We start from the raw sequence: 22,592 nt of genomic DNA on the forward strand, positions 1-22,592 counted from the left end.
CCAGCGTTGTCTGAAAATGTCTTGTTTTTATTTAAAGCACAAAAATTGAGACATAACATATACATTTGTACACGAAGAAAAAAATACCAGAAAGTGTACAAAACCTTGGTCACTGCCATGATCAATGGCTCTGGGGCTGAGTGGGTGGGCAGTCTGCACACTGCCTGGGGTGGGCCCCAGGTCCCAGGCGCAGGCAGTTGGCCAGCTTTTTGAGAAGTCCCCTCAGACCACACACCCGCCCCTGTAGATGGCCTTTAGAGGACAGGGTGCAGGTTTTATCTGTGGACTCCCAGGTGCCCACCTGGGACACACCTGAGGAATCCCCAGGACCAGTGACAGGTGACCTAGGTTCCATGTGGGGGGGGTACAGGGAAGCCCTCAGTAAAGTGGCTCATCAGTCCAGCATGAGAGATGCAGTTCTGGACTGATTTGTCTGCCCCCCCCCCGGAAGAGTCATACACATGAGATATTGCTAAGGGGAGAAGGCAGAGTGGGGAAGAATCTGAGGCCATGGCTAAGGGCCACTGTCCCTCAGGAGGAGAGGATATCAAAACAAGGCCAAACCACACCAGGATAGTCAGACTCCACCCCCCTAGACAACTGTCAAAGGTTGGGCAAAGGACTACTTGGGGTCAATGTCCTCCATCCCTCCCCATCCCCGAATCCCAGCCAACCCCACTGCACATTCAGTAAGTCAACAGAGGGGAGAGGGCAAGGGCTTAGAGAGGGCCCCAGAGGGCACACATGCCTCCCACACCAGGAAGGTGCAGAGGGCACTAAAGGGCTATAAATCTGGGAGAAACAGAAGGCAAGGAAGAGCCTGGGTGTGACCGTGTCACAGGCACTGGAAGCCCAGAGACCACCTCAGAGTGATCTGGGGAACAGAGCTTTCCATCCACCTGGACTGCAGCTCATCTAAAGGGGGGCCTGGGGAGACTACTGCCGCCTAGGCAGGAGAGAAAGGCAGGACTGTGGAAGCCAAAGGCTGGGCCTGTGCAGCCAGATGCAGGCCAGGCCTGGGGGAGGAGTGGAGTCCCAGGACCCTGGCAGAAATAAAACTGCAGCTGGCACGGGCCCAGGTCAGCTTATGATCCCAACCGTGTACACCTATGTGATGTGTGTGGGTATGTGTGCGTGTGCACGCGTGCATGTACCTGTGTAAGGGGAAGTGAACTACAGTCCCAGTGCTTTGAACCTACACCACCAGAGAAGGAAAGACAGCTTTTTTTTTTCCTTTTTTCTCTTGTGTAAAAAAAAAAAGTCCCTGTTCCTCCCTTCCCTCCCCTCGGGCAGAATGGAGAGCTGGTAGCTGAGGAAGGAGGAAGGACTGTGCAAGACCCTCCCCAGGTCTGTGCTGGGCATAACCACTGTTTAAGGCACCCACGGAAAGTGCAGCTAGAAGGCAGGCGAGAGAAAAGGCTGGGGTAGAGGAAGGAGAGTCAGGAGGACTAGTTCCCCTGGAAGGCTCCTCGGGCAGCAGATGAGGCAGCACTGCGGAAGGTCCTGTTGCTGAAGATGCCCTGGGAAAACTCCTCCTGGGCCTGCTGGAAGCTAGCCCCCGTCCGGCGGTACAGGGAGTGCACCTGGGGAAAGAGGCTGCAGTGAGAAGTGTGCCCTGGGGACCTGCCTGACCTCCCACCCAGAAACTTGGTGAGGACAGTCACTGGACCTCCGGGGCCCAGAAGGGGCTAGCCCAACTGCCTCCAGGGATGGGCATCCCCGAGGCGAAGGCAGGAAAGAGCTGTCTGCTTCCTCCGGCTGCTGTGGGCCCAGCACCCACCACTCACCCGCTTCAGAAGGAAGAGTGAGAGCACAGCACACAGGGTGAAGAAGCCAGCCACCACCATCATGATGATAGACACAGCCAAATGGTCTTGCTTCAGCGTAGACAGGGCTGCGATCCAACCACTGTGAAGGCGGGGAGGAGGAAGCCAGAGGGGACACAGTGAGAGGGGGCCCCAGATGTCCCCCCATGAGGGGCTCTTTAAGTGGCCGCTGTAGACTGACCGGCCACCAAAAGGCACCTCCCTGTGGCACAGAGCCATGGGCCAGAAGCCCTGGCTGTGAGAGCCCAGGCCTCTGTGAAGGCTGACAGGCCCCATGCTGCCCTCAGACAGGAGTGGTCCAGCAGAGGGCCTTTTCCTGCCGCTCTAGGGGACATGGAAAGCCTGGCTGCTCACTCCCAAAGCCCACCCCCGGGAAGGAGGACCACTGGCCAACCCACTGCATTCATCCTGTCACCTCAGCATCTCCTGCCAGGACCCAGGGCAGCCCCTCTGCCTCCAGTCAGTCATGTCTCCTTCCCGAGCCCCAGTGTCCTTCTCTGTAAGAGGGGCTAGTCTCCCATTTCTGGACTGCAAAGCTACAGTTCTCAAAACAGTGCTGTACTGGCACAAGGACATACAGATCAATGGAAAAGAACTGAGAGTCCAGAAACAAACTGATACATCGACCATCAACTGATTTCTTTTTTTTTTAATTATTATCTTTTTATAGATTTTATTTATTTATTTGACAGAGGGAAAGGGGGAAGCAGGCTCCCTGCTAAGCAAGGAGCTGGACGGGGGCCTCAATCCCTAGACCCTGGGATCATGACCTGAACCAAAGGCAGAGGCTTAATCCACTGAGCCACCCAGGCGCCCCCATCAACTGATTTCTGACAAGGGTGCCAAGACACCAGTCTTTTCAACAAATGGCGCTGGGCAGCCACACGCAAAACAATGAAGCTGGATCCTGACTTCAGCCAGGCACAAATCTAACTCAAGATGGATCAGAGACCTAATATGAGCTAAAGCCAGAATGCTTAGAAGAAAACCGTTCACTCTCCTTGACTCTGGGTTTGGCACTGGTTTTAGATATGACACCGAAAACATAACAAAGAAAAAAATTGGACTTCATCAAAATTAAAACCTGTGCATCAAGTGACAGTATCACAGAATGAAAAAATAATATAAAGAAGGAGGGGAAAATGCGTTAATCTGGTAAGTTAGTATCCAGAATATATAAAGAACTCGAAAACAAAATGGCAACCCAATTACCAGAGAAAGACCTGAACAGACATTTCAATGAAGAAACACAAATGGCCAAAAAGCAAATAAAAGATAGTCAACATCATTAGTTATTCAGGAAATGCCAATCAAAAACCACACTTGGGGTGCCTGGGTGGCTCAGCTGGTGACATAGCAACTGAGTATGGTAGACATATGGGTTTTGGTCTCAGGGTCGTGGGTTCAGGCCCCATGCTGGGCTCCATGTTGGGTGAGGAGCCTACTTAAAAAAAAAAACGAAAAAACCCACCACAGTGAGATACATCTCTAGGTTGAGAACACAAAAAAAATAAAATAAGCACTGGTGAGGCTTCAGAAAAACGAGAGCCCTCGTATACTGCCAAAGGAAATGGTGCGGCCATATGAGAACCCCCCTACACTGTGGTCACCCCACCACAGACTTAACATGTGACCCAGCAATTCCACTCCAGATACATACCCCGAAAGAACCCAAACCAGGTATTCAAAGGCTTGTACAAAGATGTACATAGCAGCACTGTTCACGACAGCAGAAAGGTGGAAACTACCCCAGGGTGTGTCCACTGATGAACGGACAAGCAGACGGAAGAGTACTTCGTAAAGAGGAGGGAAGTACTGAGCCATGTTACAGCGTGAGCCTTAAAAACATCACACTGAGTGAGGCCAGCGTAAAAAGCCCCATACTGGGGCGCCTGGGTGGCTCAGTGGGTTAAGCCGCTGCCTTCAGCTCAGGCCATGATCTCAGGGTCCTGGGATCGAGTCCCACATCGGGCTCTCTGCTCAGCAGGGGGCCTGCTTCCCTCTCTCTCTCTCTCTCTGCCTGCCTCTCCATCTACTTGTGATCTCTCTCTGTCAAATAAATAAATAAAATCTTTAAAAAAAAAAAAAAAAAAGCCCCATACTGTATGGTTCCATTTGACAAAATGTCCAGAGAAGGCAAATACAGATAGAGAGAGCAAGCGAGCGCGCACGGCGCAAGAGCAAGAGAGCAGCTTCATGGCTGCCAGGGGCTCCGGGAAGGACGGAGCAGGATGCCTACTAAGTACAGTCTCCTCTCAGGGTGATGCAAATGTCCTAGAACTAACTAGTGGATGGGGCCGCCTAACACTATGGACCTACTAAAAGCCACTGAATTTTTTACTTTAAGATGTGTTAAGGGGTCACTAAAATAAATTTTATGTTCTGTGTATTTTATACTTGATAACAAGAAAGGGAGGTTCTATCCACCCAGCCGCGGGGGTCGGGAGGTGAGGTGGGGAGGCACTGGGAAGCCGGAGGCTGCCGAGCTCATGAGGGGGCAGGACAGGGGGGGCGGGCCGAGACCAGAACGCCAGCCTTTTGACTCCTGGCCTGGGAAGCAAAGAGCATGTACGGCACAGCCTGTCTTCTAGGATCTCACTGAGGGTAGTGAGTGATGACATTTTCAAAGAGAAAGGGGCAAGCCCAGAAACAGCAGGGCGAGATGGATGAGGGGCGGCAGGAGGGCAGTGGGCACGCTCGGAGCACAAGGTGAGTCAGGCCCCTCCCTCCGCCCTGCATTTGCCAGCTCCGCTGGAGGGAAGGGACCAAAGTAGTGCAACCCTTCCAGGCTCAGGCTCTCAGCCAAGCGGCTGCCTGACCTTACTATAATGTCCCCTGTGCACTGGGGCAGAAAGGAAAACATCAGCCGGCAGCTTTTCTTTTTTGAGGCTAATTTTGAGCTGAGGACTCCAGCACCCAGGAAACTCAAGCCAGCTCTGTGCTCAAAGCCAGTCCAGAAGAGGCTGGGGCTCCACCTTCTGACATTACAGGCTCTCTGGACAAAGTCACAGCACCAAGTCCACAAAAGACCAGGGCCTCTCTTGGCAGCTACCTGAACCCAAGGGCTTGCCTGGGGCCTGTAGAAGCAGCACCAGCCTCTGGGAGGGAACAGCCAGAGGAAAGGAAGAGGATGCAATTCTCCACAGGACGTAGTCCTGGTAGCCTAAGGGTTTGGGGCCAGTCCACCCACACCTCCTCAGAAAGTGGTGAACAGGTGAGGCAGTGAGTGGTGAGCCGGGAAGAATGGGAGGGGCAGAGGAGGACACCAGGCAGCCTGCCCCCGACCTTCCCGGCCAGAGTGGAGGATGGGTCCTCTCTGAGGGCTCTGTGGGAGCAAGAAATCGGGGCAAGGGAGGTCAGGCCACCTCCAAAGCATCACCCCTTCATGCTGCCCCAGGACTCACCTGTCCCCCAGGCCAGGGATGCCTACCAACTGGATGATATAGATCCCTATTTGACAAAAAAATATGAAGAAGAACACGAAGAAGCTGAAAGAGTTGTCGGACCTGTGGAGAGAAGGGGAAACCCAAGGTCATTAAGTGGGCGGGGGTTCACTCCTCAGTATTCCTCGCTTGGCATTAGGAGCCAGAAGGCAGGATGGGAGCGCAGATAGCTCCAGGAGACGAGCCACACTGGCCAGAGGACACAAACAGCCACAGCCATAATCAGAAACAGCTTGCCACTAACTGCCCTCCAGTTTAAGGGGTCAATGCTTGACCCCTTACTCAAAGAGCTAATAAAGTTGCTCCCCAGAGGATGACATAAAGAACTTAATGGTCCATTTTCTGGGGTATGTACCCGCATTTCATAAGAGACAAGGAAATAGATGCCAAAGATAGAAATACCCAATAATAAAACCATTGGCCTGGGTCAAATAAAAAGGTATTTGGGGAACACAGAACTGTAGACCAAACCTCCATCCCCATGTCCTCAGGGGCTGGCGTACTGCCTGCAGAGTGCATGCAAGGGTTCAGCCACCGCCCGCCCCCTCTCCCTGGGGCCTGCTAGGTTCCCAAGCCTGAAAGCAGCAACTGGGAGGCACAATGCCACAAACGCTAGGGGGTCTATGAAGTAGATCTGCTTGAGCTCATGTATCTATTCTCCACCAGCCCGTCTGCACTCAGCAGGCTCAAGAGTTACTGGGGAGGCAGGGGAGAGGCGGAAACAAGCTAGGAGCAATCAGCCATGAAGCCCTTATCAAAGCGGACTCCTTAAAGCCTCGGAAGGGAGCAGAAGAAGCCCCGCCCTCTTCCCAGTAACGCAGCAGACCGCAGGGGAGCGGGTGGGAGCCCAAGGACCCCTCTCTAGGTCTCCCGTGCCTAGTCCAAGGATGGTGCTCAGAGGAGACCCCAGATACAACATCTCAGGAAAATGGCTCCTGACCCCCGTCTGCTCGCACTGTGGATGAGAATGGGAAAGTGGATTCCCCCACCATCCTGTTCTGCTCCAAGACTGGGAGGGGGCCCCTGGGCATAAGGCCCTTGGCCTGCTACCTGGGATGCTAGCCATACACTCCCCTTGCCCCAGCCCCACTCACCTGAAGGCCTTATAGATGGGTCGGTACCAACAAAGGAAGGCACAGGGGGTGAAGATGATAAACCACAGGATGGAAAGGCCGAAGTCCACTCCCTTGGAGCTGTCGACTAAGAACCAGGCCAGGCAAGCAAGCAGATTCAGAAACAGAGTCACTGAATGCACTGGGGAGGGTGAGGAGAGAGAGAGAGACAGGCTGGTGCTGAGGGGACAGAAGGGCTCCCAGGCCCAGCAAACCAACCCCAGAGAGGATGTGAGGTCCCTACAGTGAGGGAATCAGCAGAAACGCCAGTCCTGGGTCTGCACCAAGGCAGGGTGAGCTCCCAAATCCTGGTTTTTCTGGGACAGCAAAACCAGGGACCATACCAAGTTCCTAAAAGGTGAGGGTACAGCCCAAGCATATGAAGGAGGGCAGAGGGGGAAGGGAAGATGCAGACTCAAGGGCTGATCCCTGAGGAAGACGTCTTTCAGTGACTCTTGTCCCTGGCCCTAGAGGGCCCACAGTGGAGCTATAGGGGGTCTTATATCGCTCACATTCCTAGGAGCCAAGAGGCCTGTGGGGAGGGAAGCCTTTGCCAAAAGAGGGCCTTTCACGGGCAATGAGCCCCAGAGAAACTCTGCTGCCTCCTGCTAGTCCCACCCTACTCAATCTGTGGTGTGAACTGGGGTGAGTGGGCCTTTTCGGGGGGCTTCCCAGGACAGGGAGTAGACAGTGGAGGGCCATGTGTGGGCAGAAGGCACCCCCCACCCCGACCCCAGCCCAGCCCTGAAGAAGGCTGGAGTCTACAGTGAGGAGCAGCCAGAGCACAGACAGGGCTCTAGAGTTACACCCCACTTCCCCCTTGCGCTCAGAAGACGGCCCAGACTCACACATCCAGAGATAGTACAGCATCTTGCATATCCGCTGGTAGTCGGCAGGGATCTCCACTGAAAAATCCTGATAGAAACAGGGCTTGACAGGGCACCAGAAGGGCAGGGGTGGCCAGTTGTTCTCTCTCACTGTGGGCGAACAAGCAATACAGTCAGGCTTGGCCTCTGTAGCAGCATGTGGGGTGCACACTCCTGGAGTTTATGGGCCAAACCAGGGCTCCCAGAAGGGGCCAACAAGTGGGAGTCAGTGTCACTATGGATAGGGAGTAGATGGGCAAAGTGGCACGGGACATGAATATCCACAAGCCACTCCAAGATAATGGATCCCAAATGTACTGGGAAACAGAGCAAGAGGGCCCAAGTCATTATTTTTACAAACAACCATCCCATAAACACAAGGGGTCATCATCCCGAAGACGAGGGGGAGTCACACACAGGACCAGTGCCCTACTCTAGCAAAACCCTCCGGAGCTGGGAAGGAGCACAAAACAACCTATAGTTTGAGGACCACACTGCAGGTCTCCGGCCTCCACTTCGCTGCCCTTCCGGGCACTGGCACCAGCGCCGCTGAGATGATCTAGAGCCCAACAGAGCTCCAGGGCTGCCCTGGCCCAAGCAGGCTCAGGGAAGGCTCCTGCGTCAGGTATGCTGGCCCAGAGGCTGGCAGCCTCCCTTACCGTGTAAGTTGGCCACTGTGTTCTGCAGCTCCCGCTCCTTGCGCTCTAGTTCGGCTGCTTTCCTGTCCAGTTCTTCCTGCTGCCGGAGCAGGCTTGCCTGCGCTGCGGAGGCCACAGCCTGGGGGACACAGAGGGTGGGGGCAGCCGGACACAGGAGACAGAGGGACAGCATCAGCCTGAGCTAAAGATGGGAGACCTTGCCCCAGGCAGGGAGAGCCAATTCCAGCCCCATGGTGTCTTGTGTACCAGAGACCACCAGAGAGATGCCAAGGCGACCTACTGCCTCAACACCTCTGTCCTCTTAGGTGTTAACCAGCCTTAGGCAGGGCTCGTCTCCCCTTCTTCCCTGAGCTTGAGATTAGAGAACTACCCCCCATTCTAGAATCCAGGCAAAGTTCAATTACAGTGACCTTTGGGGTAACAGCAAAGGGAAAATGGCCTCATAAGAGACTAACCTGTACAGAAACCTGAAGAGCCACACCTCACCTCAAGAGCCTGGAGGGTGTGTGTGTGAAGGGGACACAGTACCAACCTGCCAGCAGTGAGTGCAGCGGGGAGGCATTGGAGGGCAGACCAAAGTGCACCTAGGGCCTCAGGGATTTTAGCACCACCCCACCCCACCCCCAGGAGCAGCCAGCCCCCTGATGTCCACCTGAACTGCGACCGGTACACCCCAGGCCAGCGCCCTCAGCTGGGCCCTGCTCTGTCCGGCTCTGGTGACATGCAGAGTCCAAGCTTTATCCCCTGTCCAAGAAGAGCAAGGCCTCCCAGAAAGGCATCTAGGGAGCTTCATGTGAGGCATTCCAGTGCAGGGTCCTGGGCCCCGCTCCTAACAGGCGCTACAGCCACAGGCGCCTGGCTCCTCCTGAAGTCCCAATTTTAGTATATGTGCTGCCGAAGCGAGCACTCCTCCTGAAGTCTACAGTCCTTAGGCAGCGGATCTCAAACCAGTCACCTTGCGAAATGACCAGCCAGGTGTTATGTGTACATACGTACGTGTGTGTGCGTGTGTACTCATACCCACACTCGCTCTCTCGCTCTCTCCAAAAAGAGTTCTCCGAAGAGCTGAGGCTGCCTTCGGAGGTAAGTTTCAGGCCCCGGGGGCAAAAGCAGGACCAGAACTGACCACGCTGGGCCCTGCTGAGGGTCTTGGCCCTCCCTCCCAAGTCCAGTCAGATGGTGGGAGCAGCTTGGGGCCCATGAGAGTCCAAAACCCAGCTCAGGCCTTGCCCTCACTCAGGCTCATCTACACTTTGCCTACCTTCGGAAGCTTTCGCGTGTAGCTGTCTCTGAGAATACTAGCTCCTCCTAGCAGCATCTGCCTCTCTGAGAGCTCCCTCACTGCCAGGAGTCTGGTAGGCAGGAACTCGCTGGCCTGTCTAAGCAGGAGCTGCAACACACACTTCACTGAGGGCCACGGCCACCAGGGGTAGAGGGGATGGGGGGCAGGGGGGCAGGGTAGTGAGGTGATGGCAGAGAGGGTCAGGCATTAGGCAGACCAGAACCCCAGCATTTGGTGAAGGGACAAAGGGCAATAGGAAGGAAGACAGGAATGAAAGAGGTGAAAAAAAGAAAAGCGAGAGTGCGAGAGAAAGAGAGATTCTGGGCCCCGAGTAAGAGAAGACAAACCAAAGGCTCCAGGAGGATCTGGAATGGCAAACAGGGGCAAATGCTCTTGCTCAAGACATTGAGGACTCCAGCCTGGTAAGCAGAGCTTAGTTTCTGGTGGTAGTGTGGGGCGGGGTGAGGATCGAGGCTGGCTGAGCAGACCCTCTGTGTGCAAATGACTAGCTCCAAGGTCAAGAGGGCCCTTGAAGGGGAGCTGGGAATGAAGGCCCTCTGGCCACCGCCCCCTCCCAATCTCAAGGTTCAGCTACTGGTCTCGGGGCTTCCCTTGTTGGAAAGGAGAGGCTAAAAGGATCTTTGTTAACAGTACCTGGGGGGTTGGCTGGGTTGGTTCCACTGAAGGCTGGAGAACCGCCGGCTGCGAGGGCCCAGGGAGCTGTGTGACAGGAACAGTTGTCGCTGCATTTGTCTACATGGGACACACCAAAGGAGGCAGGTGAGTGGTTGCACCGGTCAGCCTGCCAGTGAGGGGCATTGCCCTGAGGGCAGGCCTGGGCCTACCTTTGCGACTTCCTGGCCATCAATTGAGCCTCGGGCGCTGGGCAGTGTGGTGCTTCACCTAGCACCTCTGGTCTCTTGCTGGAGCCCCAGCTCCCCAGCACAGTCCTGCTCTCTTCAGGGAAGGGCCCAGATACAGACCCCAAGGGAGGAACTGGTGACTTCTTCACCCTTCCCCCTACCCCAAGCCCATGTTAGGGCTCTCCCTTTGAGGACGGAAGTTTCTCAGAGCTGTTTCTGCCTCTGCCAAGGCTCCTTGCCCCAGAAACCTAGCACCAGCCAGAGGGCCCAGGGACTCAGAAAGAGGGCATGCTCACCAACCTCTGAGAAGGGGTTGAATTCCGCCAGACCCCCCTGTGGAGCACTGGTCAGCTGGGTCACAGAGGGATCCTGGGAAGGTAACAAAACACAGCCGTGAGACACCCGGGAGAAGAGAGAACCTTGATGAAGGGGAGGGACATAACCGTCCCTTGGCCCCTCCCAGGGATACCTGGCTGGAGGGACACTGCTGAGGCCCTTCCTGGTGCCCTGAAAAGCCTCTCGGGAAGGCTCCTGTGCCCGGCCCCTGCCACACCGGAGCTGTGATCTCTTCTCCTGGAAAAGGACAAGTTCAGCCCCAATGACTTCCCAGGAGAGACCCAGAACAAACTTCCCACTATGAGACCTCGGAATAGATACCACCCATGTCCTTGTTAGTGTCCTTTCCAGATTCAAAATGGTTCACAGCATTTACCTCCAGGGACTGGGGGCGTGGGGGGCCATGGGGGGGTGGTATAGAGAATTATTTTTTACTTCATAACCTTTCTCTACTGTTGTATTTATTATTTTACAGGAAGCACCTATTCTCCATTTTTAAAGGACAGTTTAAGGTTCTGGAACAAAAACGTGCTGCTGGCTGCCAGTGCTGGTTTTATTAAATCAGGCACACTTGCTAGGAATAGAGAGGCATGAAGGGCTCAGATGAAAAGCCAGGAAAATGTTTTTGGGGTTTTTTTCTGGATTCTTTTCAAAAAATCCAAAAATGTCCTCAGAACACAGGCTTTTCCTGAGTTTTCCTTCCTGAGTCTTCCCTTCCCCATCTGACCTCTGCCAAGGCCAGCCCTCTGGCCTAGGGCCTGCACAGCACTCCCTGTCATCTCCTTCTCCCCAGCAGGCCCCTGCTGGCCCAAGGTCAACAGGCAGTGGCCTCATCCTGCCCCCTCCGCACCCTTTATCATCCATCCCTTCTCCTCCCCCTTCCCCATATGTAATAGGTACGGGGCTCAGGTCCAACTCCACAGCTGTAAAGGATGGGCTCAGGGCCACTGGACTCTGCCAAGTTCCCGGTTACAAGGCCTCCCCTGGCCTGCTTCTGTGTATCTAACCCTCCCAACCCCGAACCCTCACTACGGTCCACATGCTCCCGTTCTGCTGGCCCAGCTTCACCTCCACTAAATAGATTCTCAAACACGGTATTCACATGAGACAGACCTTCAGAGGACAATCCCCTTACATGTCAGATGTGGAAACAGACCCTCACCATGGCACTGTACTTGTCTTAAGTCTCAAAATGGCTGGCTCCCTATTCTGTACATTCACAAAACCAAGGGTCAGCTGTGAGTGTTCTTTCTGATGTTTTTCCACACACACCAATTTTCGTCTTCCCACCTGGGCCTCCGATTCCTGACCGGTGAGACTGGCTGGCTGGCCCCCGGGCCTAGCCCAGAGCTGGGCATGCAGCTCCAACTTCCTTCTTCTCTCTGGATACCTCATCTCTCTGCACCCCACCCAATTTCCTCTGCGGAGAGGCCACCTGGCTATGTGCTCTCTGCTGGCCACCATCCCCACCTAGTGGCCCCTGAAACTTAGGACAAAATGACAAGGTGAGGTTCAGAAGGCCAGCTGAGCTGGAGGAGGAACTGGCCTTGAGGTTATTCACTGGATGAAAGACTAGCAGGTTTCTCCCAGAATCACTAGGCTGGCTTCTTGCAAGAATGATTTGGGGCTCGGGCTGTTCCCCTTTTCGACTCAGCAAAGCACCAAGCCACAGCAGACTGTGTGAGCTGAAGTCACTGAAATCAGATCCACCATCTAGGGAACTGGTTACCTGAGTCTGTGTCACAGGACAGAGGACAGAGAGGTGGCTCTGGTAGCAGTTTTGGGTGCTGGCCCACATGTCTGCCTGAGGCGCATACGTCTTAAAACGTTTAACAGGCAACCTCTAGACCATGAAGAGAGGTCATTTCCTTTACCAAGGTCAGCCAGAAGAGGATTCTGGGGGTTGGCGAGCTGACTACTCTGCCTATAGTGAGCTCTCTCCTCCTTTTTTCTAAAATCTTCAGCACTCGGTCCTGGACCCCTCACCAGACTCACCACAAATACTGTCTCGGCTAGCAGGCCGTAAACCTCTGTGGCCAGATGCCTCCGTGTCTAGTTCAAACTTCCAGCTCCTAGTGTTTGGTGAAGGGCCTGATGTGAAGCAGAAGCTCATGGGATCTTGAAGCTGATGTTCGAGAGGACCTGCTGCGTGCTCCCCTCCACTTTCTCTGGGGAGGTACTGCCCAAAAGCTAGGGGGAGCCCGTGCCACTGCAGCAGCTCCAGGGCCCAGGAGCACCCTGCCCCAGAAGAGGGGCCTAGAACACTCGGGCAGGCCTGGGCTCCTTCTGAAAGATGAGAAGCTTAGGCCTGGTGGGAGAGGAAGGGAGCTGACATTTACTGGGGATCTACTATGTGCCAGGATTACACAGTGATGCTAGAGTGAAGTTCTAGTCACCCCAGAACAGGTCACGTTCTCAAGCCGTCAGATATGAAGGTTCTACCAGCCTTCTTCAACCTGATTCCTTGGAAGAATTATGGCCCAACGCCCTAAGGCAGCCACCGTCTGCAATGAGTTGCCTTCTCCCCCGTGCATCTACAATAGTTCTGGTTCTAATCCATCCTTGAGAGAATGGAGAAAACCCTCACTTCAACCAGCTTCCGTGCTCTGCAGCTCAGCTGAGCAGCCCAGGCCAAGAAAAGCTATACCCCCCCATCCCCAATTTCAACATCATGACCAACCTGCAAGGAATGATTCTCTTTAGTTTGAGGCTGTAGCAAGCCCCAGCTCACAAAGGGGAATTAGGTTTGTCCAAGATCACAGGGATAGTGGCTGAGCTGGTTCCTGAATTTGTCTATCTCCAGGGACACAGTGGCAAGCCTGAGAGGGGAAGGCTTGTTCAGCAGTGCACCCCCAAAGCCTGCTGCAGTTGACAAACAGAAGGTGCTCCATGTGTGACCGAATGAAGGAACCCTGCTCCTGAGGAACACAGATGGGGCATGTGACTGACCAGGACAACAGTTTCTGTTCGGTTTTTTATTCCTGGACTTCAGGAAGTCCTTGGGGGATATTCATGGCAGGAGACATGCAGAGTCTTGCACGGAAGACCACACTGGCTGGTCTGAATGAAGACCCTCGGCTTCTACTCCGAACCACAAATAAGAAGTCCACAGCAGCTACGTCCTTTCCTATTCGCCAAACGTCAGCTGACTCGTAAGTGGGTCAAGTAGTTATTTCAAGAGATGGCAAGAGCTGAGTTTCACCTATAGAGAGGTAACCCAAACCCATTTGGTACACAAAGGACTCAAACTGCCTGATGCCCTTTGCCGAATCTGTAACAAAGAAAACACGCCTGCACTCAGTTCTTTCCATTCGGGGAACAGCCCGGGTGTGAGGGACACACCAAGACAAGGAAGGTGCATTGCCCTCCCAGAGCCAGTGATCGATGATCCTAGCAGAGACGTGTGCACAGCACAAGAGCCCAGGGCAGAGTGAAGAAGGGAGAGGAGGAGAAGGGAGGACCCCGGAGGGGAAGAGAGGCCCACCACCACTGGAGAAGGGGAACCCTTCGTGGAGATGCAGTGTCAGGGAACAAAGGGAAAAGAGGCGGGCAGGCAGGCAGGCTGGAGCTCGGCCGAGAAGGGCCGGGAAAAAACATACTTGTTTCCAGTCTGGCAGTCACTTTCCATGTCACAGGTCCTGGCTGCGCTTGAGCTATGACTTTGCCATCCTACACTCCACCCAAGCTCCCGATGTGGGATTTATTTCAGGCTCCAAATAAACACATTAAATAAACACCTCATGAATAACAACAACAACAAAACACTCAGCCATTCTCTCTGAGAGGCAGTTACCAAGACTTTGGAACCTCTGTGAAATCCTATTTGCTTTGAAGACAAGGCTGTGTGTCATATGACAAAAAAGGGCAATCGTCCCCAGACTGGCTGGCTGGGTCCCAAGTCAAAAGAGCGACAGTGAACCTTGGTACTCTCTTACCTGAGAACCCATCCTGGGGAAATAGGATAAAAATACGTAAAAATCTGGATCTGCAAAGATGTTTATTGCACCAGTATTCCCCAGGAGGGAAAAAAATCAGAGGCACCTGGGTGGCTCAGTTGGTTGAGCATTTGATTTTGGTTTCCACTCAGGTCATGATCTCAGGGTGGTGAGATGGAGCCCTGCATCGGGTTCCGCGCTCAGCGAGGAGTCTGCTTGAGATTCTGTCTCTCCCTTTCCCTCTGCCTCTCCCCCAACTCATTCTCACTCTCTCTCTCTCTCTCTCTCTAAGAAATAAATTACAAAAAAAATAAGTAAATAAAAATTTTTTTTAAATCCAGAATCAACTTAAACATCCAATGACCAGCCAAGAATGTTTTGGTACACATCCCCCCTGATGGTCTAAACAGCCGTTAAAAATCATAGCTACGGACACAGGGCAGCAACACAGAGAAGTGCTTTGTTATGTGAATCCCAAATAACAATTTTGTCAAAAGCGCTCATATGAAGAGACTGGCAGGAAAATGCATCAAAATAGCAATGGTTTCAAAAGGCAAGAAATTACAATGATCTATTTTGTCTTCCAAATTTTCCATGTGATTACATTATTTTTCCCTTCAAAGCACATGTACCCACGCATTTTTAAAAAGAGCCTGAGGACCCACCAAATGAGCAAGGTGCAGGCACGGCCTCTCTCTCCCGCAGCCCAGGAAAGTGAGGCTAAAACACCGACTGGGCTCCCAAGGCCCTCCTGGCCCTGGCGCCCGCGCCCCGGGCAGGGCCTGTCTGCGGTCACACTGACCACCTGCCTCCTACTTCCACCTTTGTCTCCTCCCTACGCAAACCATCCCACACCAAGCACAGGGCTAGGATGCTGGGAAAAAGCCTTGGTTCCTGTCCTCAAGAAGCAGACAGTGCAGAGAACCAGTGGTAAGGAAGGGAAGTGTGGCAGGAGGCACCCTGGAAGCAGGCAAGACCAGGCACCTTCACCGGGGAAGAAGGGACTAAGTGCTTGGGGAGGCAGGGAAGGCAGTATACTCAGGCGCTGCCTGAGCTGGATCTTGAGTGATGACAGACGTGCAGTAAGCATGGAGGAGGGAGGCAAGAGCAGCATTTGCAAAGGCACAGTAGCTCTACAGGATGTGGGGCAACCTAGTCAGGGGGGCTGCCAGAATTCACCCAAGGCAGGACCAAGGACATTGAAGTTTACTGAAAACCCTGCAAGGGAGCAGCAGGCAGGACAGCAAAGGAGAGACAGTCTGCCACGAGGCAGGGCAGGGGAGAGGGGGCTGTCGGGAAGGGGAAGTGAGGAGGTATGAGAATATATGGAATTTTCCTTTTTTGGTACCTGTGCCTGGGTGTAAGCAGTCTGTTTGGTCAGCCAGGGCTCAGGGATCTTCTGCGCTAGGTCACTTAACAAGCTTGTTTGCATTCAGCTATAGGGGTCACTGTGGGTCCTTTTACCTGACTCAGGTTTCCAGTGCTCAAGTCTGACCAGATTCTAGGGGCGCCTGAGTGGCTCAGTTAAGCATCTGACTCTTGGTTTCGGCTCAGGTCATGATCTCGGGGTGGTGAGATCAAGATGAGGGTTGGGCTCTGTGCTTAGTGGGGGATCTGCTTGAGATTCTCCCTCTCCTTCTGCCCCTACCCCTGCTCTAAAACAATCTTTAAAAAATAAAATAAATCAGGACACCTGGGTGGCTCAGGGGATTAAAGCCTCTGCCTTCGGCTCGGGTCATGATCCCAGGGTCCTAGGATCTAGCCCCACATTGGGCTCTGCTCAGTGGGGGACCTGCTTCCTCCTTTCTCTGCCTGTCTCTCTGCCTACTTGTGATCTCTGTCTATCAAATAAATAAATAAAATCTTTAGAAAAATAAAACAAAATAAATCATAAAAATAAATAAAAAATAAAAGCAGCCTCTACACAGGAGAAGGCTCCGATCGCTGTGGAGTGAAGAGTAGAGAGAGAGGAGCCAGGAATGCCAAGGAACCAGCCTGAAGCAGGGCTGCCAGAGTTTGGACTCCACCTGTGGGCAGTGCTGGACAACTGGAGACGGGTGTCTGCCACAGTGAGGACAGTGCAGTGAGCGGGGAGAGAGGCCTGGACGGGACCACAGTCCACAGGGGTGACAGAGAGAACTGGCATGACAGCTGGGAGTGGAGAAGGGGGGACAGACTCCAGACACCTTGCTTGGGGAGAGCCATGGGCTCCGCCACTCTCTGAACCAGAAAGGGGAAAGGGAAGTTGAGGGACAGGGTGGCCAGCTTGGGTGACTGGTGAACAAGGGCAGTGATCACAGGGGAAGAAGAACAAGTTTTTCAGGAGTGGGTGTGTGGGAGCAGGGAGAGGCCCGGAGAAGATACCGAGCTGGTCTGGAGATACCTGTGGATGAGGTCTGCTTGACTATCAGGCAACCTGCAGGCAAGACGTGGGAATACTGGTCTGAAGCTCAGGAGGAGGGGAGGGCTAGAGTCCTAGATGTGGTTGGTTTATCTGTTTTCTTGAACTCACAACAATCAAGAGTCGCGCTCTACCAGCTCAGCGAGCCAGGTGCCCCTAGAGCTCTAGACCTGGGATGGCAGGGACGCAGATGCTACTTGGAAACCACAGTGGGAGAGGACAACACCCACCCCCCACCCCCAGTCCCCACCCGCCCGGTTCTGACCTCAAGCATTCTAGCGGGCTGCTTCTTCCCGGCTCCTCCCAGGGTGCAGGCTGAAGACCCTGAGGGCAAAGCGTCCTCTGCGGGAACCGAAACTACCCCCTGAAGCAACAAGGGCTGTCTGAGCCACAAGACTCCACATGTGACTGACTTGAAGACAATGAGTGAATTAACTATCACGGCCTACCTGGCACATACAGACCGACCTTTGTCCCAAACTTTCCTGAGATAAACCTGGAAGTCTCCCCTCCCCCCAACACTTTGGAGATGTCTTTGAGATGCTAGCCCACCATCTTCCCGGGCTCGGCCTCACGGCAATAAACTCTCGTTTCACCACCGCTCATCTCTCTGCCTCTGGATTTACTCAGGGGCAAGTGGCTGAACCTGCTTTGTTTGGGTCCCCGGGGCCACGTGGTCCTGCACCCCATGTGCCGGCTACAATGCAAGTGGAAGAGCTTACTCAGAGAGGTCTACAGTGAGTACAAAGTCAAGGACAAAACTCCAGGTTTCACAGCCTGCAAACAGGTGGAAGGTGGTGAGAGTCCCAGTGTTAAAGAGTCCAAGACAGAGAGAACAACCAGAGTGACTGGGCCAAGCAACTGAGTGTGCCTCAAGTAGCGGATGTGTCCAGGCCCACAGTGGGAGAAGTGGGGGGGAGACGTGACTGGGGCTGGGCAGCGACAGTATGTGGAAGCTTCGTTACCTGAAATAGGAACTACCCTCTCTTCCCATCCAGCCGGCTCTCTGCACCACGCCTATCCCTGTCTACCACAGGACTCTACCTTTCCTCCTCAGATCCCTCACAGCTCCTTCTGGCAAGTCTTGATTGCCCTCATCATACCCAGCATTACCGTGAACAGATCAGAAGCTCTGGCAGGTCATGTGCTGCTCATTTACCCTGTCTCCTGCGCCGGCCCTTGGAGCGGCAGGAACTCAGTGATGTGCCTGAATGTGTCAGCATCTCAAGGAAGCACTGCTGGACAGGTCATGCCTTGCTAATGCACACTGCGCTCTTCTCTGAAAGAGTGGTGAGAACCCCTTGTTTGTCCTGGTTAAGTATTATCACTGCTCGGAACATGGGATTATCCTACTTCAAGTAGCCGCAAAGACAACAGAAGTGTGGGGCTCCAGTTCCGCTGTCTCTCCAGCCAGGCACTTTCTAGCACCCAGCCTGGCTCCAGGTGCCAGCCCGAGAGGCAGGGAGACGACTCCCACCCCCCACACCCCAGTCTGGCAGCTGTCTGGACTCCCACTGTCTGAACTTCACCGTTTTCAACTTTCTCGAGACAGTCCTCCTATCCGCAGGAAAGTTCTAACGGGCCCATCTGGTGGGTTTAAGAATCCCGGCAGTTACAGTCAAGCTGGAGCCCACCCTCTCTGGGAAGTGGCAAAGCCTCCATGTCTGAGCAGGGAGCTTTGTTCACGCCCAAATCACGTTTCTGCCACCACTTTCTCCTCCCACAGGAGAGAAACGTTTTAAATCCTTGGGAAGCAGCCACACTGCTGAGATTATCTTTTAATTTCGAGGAGGCAAGTGTCAAAGTGATATTGTGTGATCTGGCAACTCACGACACTGAAAGGTTTTGTCTGTTCAAGTGCCGCCAGCCACTTTACTCCCCCTCCTCGAGATCAACGCAGTCTGCCTGAGGCAACGTGGCAGATGCGCCCAGGAGGAAAGTGGCCCTGGCTCGGGCCTGGGTGACCTGCTTGCCAGCAGGCTGCTGAAAACTCCAACCAGCGCGCCAGTGCCCACCTCCAGCCCTCTCCTTCCCCGCCCAACAAGCCCTTCCTGAGAGCTTTGGGGAGCAAACCAAGAGAGGGCGGAGCAGAGGCACCACAATAACAGGGGGGGTGAGGGAGTGCTGGGGAGGTTGTGAAATCCATAATCCTTGGCTTGCAGTTTCCTGCTTCCTCCTGGAAGTTTGGTAAAAACCTTTGCGGAGCTCTTGTGACAACTCTGTGCTCACAGCTATTACTGAGCAGGGAGTTTGCTAAGAATCCCAATTATAACTCTAGGCAAAGAAGCCTAGGCTTCTTTAAATTTAAAGGCACAGTGGAAGTTGCATGGCCTATTACAAGAGCTGGCAGAAAAAGGATTCCATGGCTGGATAACTTTGGGAAGTGGTGGGTCAGACAAAGTTAAGCAAATGTCGTTACTGTAAGATTGCTCAGAGCCTTTCACAAAATAACAAGCCTTGCCAATCTGCAACAAAAATGGAATACAGAGTGATTCCCAAATTTATTTGATTACATAACCCTGAGTACCTTTCAGGACCAGTATTACTCAGAAGCTATGCTGCTAAAAAGCACAGTATAATCTGTATTATTCCAGCCTCACACACTGTGGTGGGGGGAGGAATTTGCGTAGCTAACACTAATTAGTGAGTACTAATTAAAACTCACTTAACTACTACTAATCAACCCTACCAGTACTCTCATTTCAAGAATGGGGGCAGTTGGGGCACCTGGGTGGCTCAGTTGTTGGGCATCTCCCTTCAGCTCAGGTCATGATCCCAGGGTCTTGAGATCCAGCCCCATATCAGGCTCCCACCTCAACTGGGAGCCTGCTTCTCCCTCTCCCACTCCCCCTGCTTGTGTTCCCTCTCTCAATGAATCTCTCTCTCTCTGCCAAATAAACAAATAAATAAAATCTTAAAAAAAAAAAAAAATAGGGGCAGTGATGATGAAGATACATTCTTTCCTTAGCAGGCCTAAATAACCCCAATGCAGTTTAAGACCAGTATGTGCTCCTTCCTGCTGCGAATTAGTTAGTAACTCTAGCATGCCCCGTCCTCACCGGGTTCCTGGTTTCCTCCACTCTAGACTAAGGGGTTACAATAGATTTCTGAGGATGCCCTGACTCTTTAACAGTCCACCATGGACTCTGAACACTAAGCATATTTTCATGACCCACCATGGAGTGACAGAAAACATGACTCTGCTCTGAAAGCTAGCTAGGTGTGACAGTTGTGGAGCCTATCGCCACTCCCCTAACTCTCTCCTGAGCTCTGTGCTAACACCCTGGGTAAATGAAGCTGGGCTCACACCCAGTCACCCCAGGGCTACACCCTCCCAATGTCCCAGTCCTGGCAGTCAGGGAAGCAAACACTTCCATCACAAGGACGGGGAGGGCGGCTCTCCAGGAGAGCTTGAAGGCCCCATGTCCAAAGCTCCTTCTCCCCGTGGGGCTGTGTGCCAAGAGGAAAAACCCAGTCCAGCGTAAGAAGGAGCAGAGTCACAGCCAGCCAGCTTCCGTCTTCCCACACAGGATTCCCCACCAGATGCTGCTCTTTACAGGACCACAGCTGCTTCCTGTCCTGCCATATCCTGGAGCTGCCTGACGGACAGACTGTCTCGCTTGAATGCAGAAGTTACTTCTACCACAATTTGCACAATCACTCCTGGGGCTGAAGATGTGGTTTAAGCCTAAGACTTTCAAGCTGCTATTAATACAGGGCAGCGCTCAGGCCAATTATCTCGTCCACTGCTACCGCTGGAGACAAATTCTCTGCATCTCCGGAGGACTGCCTCTCAGATAGAAACAGACATTTTATTTCTGATTCTGACAGGAAAAAGAAAAAAAAAAAAAAAAAAGCCAACCATTACACAGAACGCATTCCAAGAGACCACTAGATCCTTACTAAAACTCAAAGTCCACTGTTATAAAGCAGTTTTGTAATTAAATTAAACTCTTACCAGATGAAACTGACAGAAAAAAAAGATGCAAATGTTTTTTTCTTTACTCAACTAATAGAGATGAAGGCATTACATAAGAGACAAGGTCTCTGCAAAGGTTCCATCAAGAAGCATTAAGCTGCAAGAGGAATGTTTAGGACATTACAAAGACCAAGCTACTAAAATTTGCCCTGAGGGCCCCCTTTGACTAAATACCTTAAGACCAAGAAAGAGGGATAGAATGTTGATCTGATAGTATACAATTATTCCCTGCTGGTCTCCTTTGTCTTTGCTCTGATCCTTAAAGGAATTCAAGGTGAGAAAACTCATGCAGAGAGTTGCAGGAGGACCCCTCTAAGTACTTCCCCGACACCTGCAGGAAACTTTGCAGCTGCCAGTGACCAGAATAAAATACAAGCATGATGAGTTAATGCGCCTGGTGACATCCTGACAGAGCAGAAACCTCGGGGCTCATAAATCACCAGTCAGCGCAATTAAGCTTCCCTAGAACTGGTTTTGAGCAGACATAAAGTAAGAGGCACAGGAGATCTGGAGCTAACAAGCTTCACAGGCTTTCCAAAGTCCTTTACTGGGGAAAAAGAATACCCCTGCACCCTCAGCTCAAAGGTAGAAAGGTTTCAGCTTTAAGTAGGAAGACTTCTTCCGCGATCCTTTCCTTAAAAGATCAGGCCAGCTCAAAGGTCAACATATCTCAACTACCCTAACAACACACACAGGTCCATCAGATCGCACTTCTTGAGCTTCAAGACCCTCAGGCCCTCCCCACTCCCTAAACCTGGGCTCTCTCTCCTATCTAGCCAAATCCCAGTCCAAACTAGACCCGTGGCCAAGGTGTGGCATTCTTATCAAGTCCATATTTCAGTGTGCGTTGGCTACCCACCCTCTCCCAACCTTCCTTTCCTAGCGAATCTCAGTGGGTCTCCTACACCTCGTAGGCTAGTTTGGCTCTTCGGCGGAGGCTGGGGGAGGGGTAGAGGGGTGGGAGGAGAGCTGAACTTGGGATCTTCCCACATTCCTCCTTCCCAGCAGAGGCTTCCACCTCTCCATTATGTTGTTTTCACCTCCTTTCCTAACGTGACTCAAGGAAGATGTCTTCCCAAGACTGCGGGATGGGGTAGCCACACTTCCCCCCCAGTTGAAGTTGCTTCTCTCCCCGACACTGGGGGTCTCCCTGACTGCGTCTGGTTCAGTTCCTTTCCCTAGCAGGGTCCAGCCAGAGGGGCGACACCCGGGGAGCTAGAGGGTCCCACCACTTCTCTCCAAGCTACAGCGCCCCGCCCCCTCCTCAGTTACACCTGCTACTAGTCCCGCCCCACAGACACTACGATAGGCCAGCCCTCAGAGCCCATTCTCCCATTGGGCAGACAGCCTGTCTCTTCTACGCCACGTCTCCCGGCTCCAGCGAAAGAGGCCCGAACCGCGGCCTATGACACTAGAGAGAATTGAGTTGGGGGCTCTACCTGGAAGGGGTTTACGTCCACTGGGTCTGCGAAAGGGTTGGTGTCGAAGGACGACATGGCGGTCGGGGGCTGACGAGCGAGCTCCGCCAACGCTTCTGCCTCCGGGCACCCAGACCCAGCGGCGCTCTCGGTGCAGACCCTCCACTTCCGGGAGCGAGGCAGCCGTCCTGGCGCAGGCGCGGCTCCCTCTCAGGGGGCGTGTCCCTTGACGTCACAAAGATCCGCCCCGCCCTCCCGTCCAGCCCACTACAGAGCGGCTGGTGGGCGTTCGGCTTCTATTTGCTCCGTACCTTCCATTGCTCTTTGTCGGAGGTCACTTGTGCTCCGTACTGGGGACGGCACCCAGGCTCGAGGGATCGGGAGCCGGAGACGTTATCAGTAGCCTCTCCGATTTCCTCTTTCCAGCTTCGTTTTGGAAAATTCCCAAGTAAACTGCTAAGTGGAGTCGGAA

The 22,592-nt window shown here is 53.3% G+C and overlaps 1 protein-coding gene across 2 annotated transcripts; it reads right to left on the bottom strand.

Annotated features, from left to right (window-relative positions):
• Positions 1–6: 6 nt before the first annotated feature.
• Positions 7–22,285, bottom strand: SCAMP2 (secretory carrier membrane protein 2). Of its 2 annotated transcripts, XM_044232477.1 has the most exons (10): positions 22,142–22,285; positions 10,352–10,420; positions 9,843–9,941; positions 9,168–9,296; positions 7,907–8,024; positions 7,230–7,358; positions 6,364–6,523; positions 5,231–5,332; positions 1,788–1,908; positions 7–1,583 (listed from the first exon to the last, which is right to left on the bottom strand). In XM_044232477.1, the coding sequence occupies exons 1-10, from the start codon at positions 22,196–22,198 to the stop codon at positions 1,449–1,451; spliced, it is 1,119 nt and encodes a 372-aa protein (XP_044088412.1). In that variant the 5' UTR covers positions 22,199–22,285; the 3' UTR covers positions 7–1,448. The 2 variants fall into 2 exon arrangements, with proteins under 2 accessions (XP_044088412.1, XP_044088411.1); XM_044232476.1 differs by lacking the exon at positions 9,168–9,296.
• Between the last annotated feature and the right edge of the window lie 307 nt (positions 22,286–22,592).

This window comes from Neovison vison, chromosome 13 (assembly GCF_020171115.1).
Source record: "Neovison vison isolate M4711 chromosome 13, ASM_NN_V1, whole genome shotgun sequence".
In the NCBI taxonomy this organism is placed as follows: Eukaryota; Metazoa; Chordata; class Mammalia; order Carnivora; family Mustelidae; genus Neogale; species Neogale vison.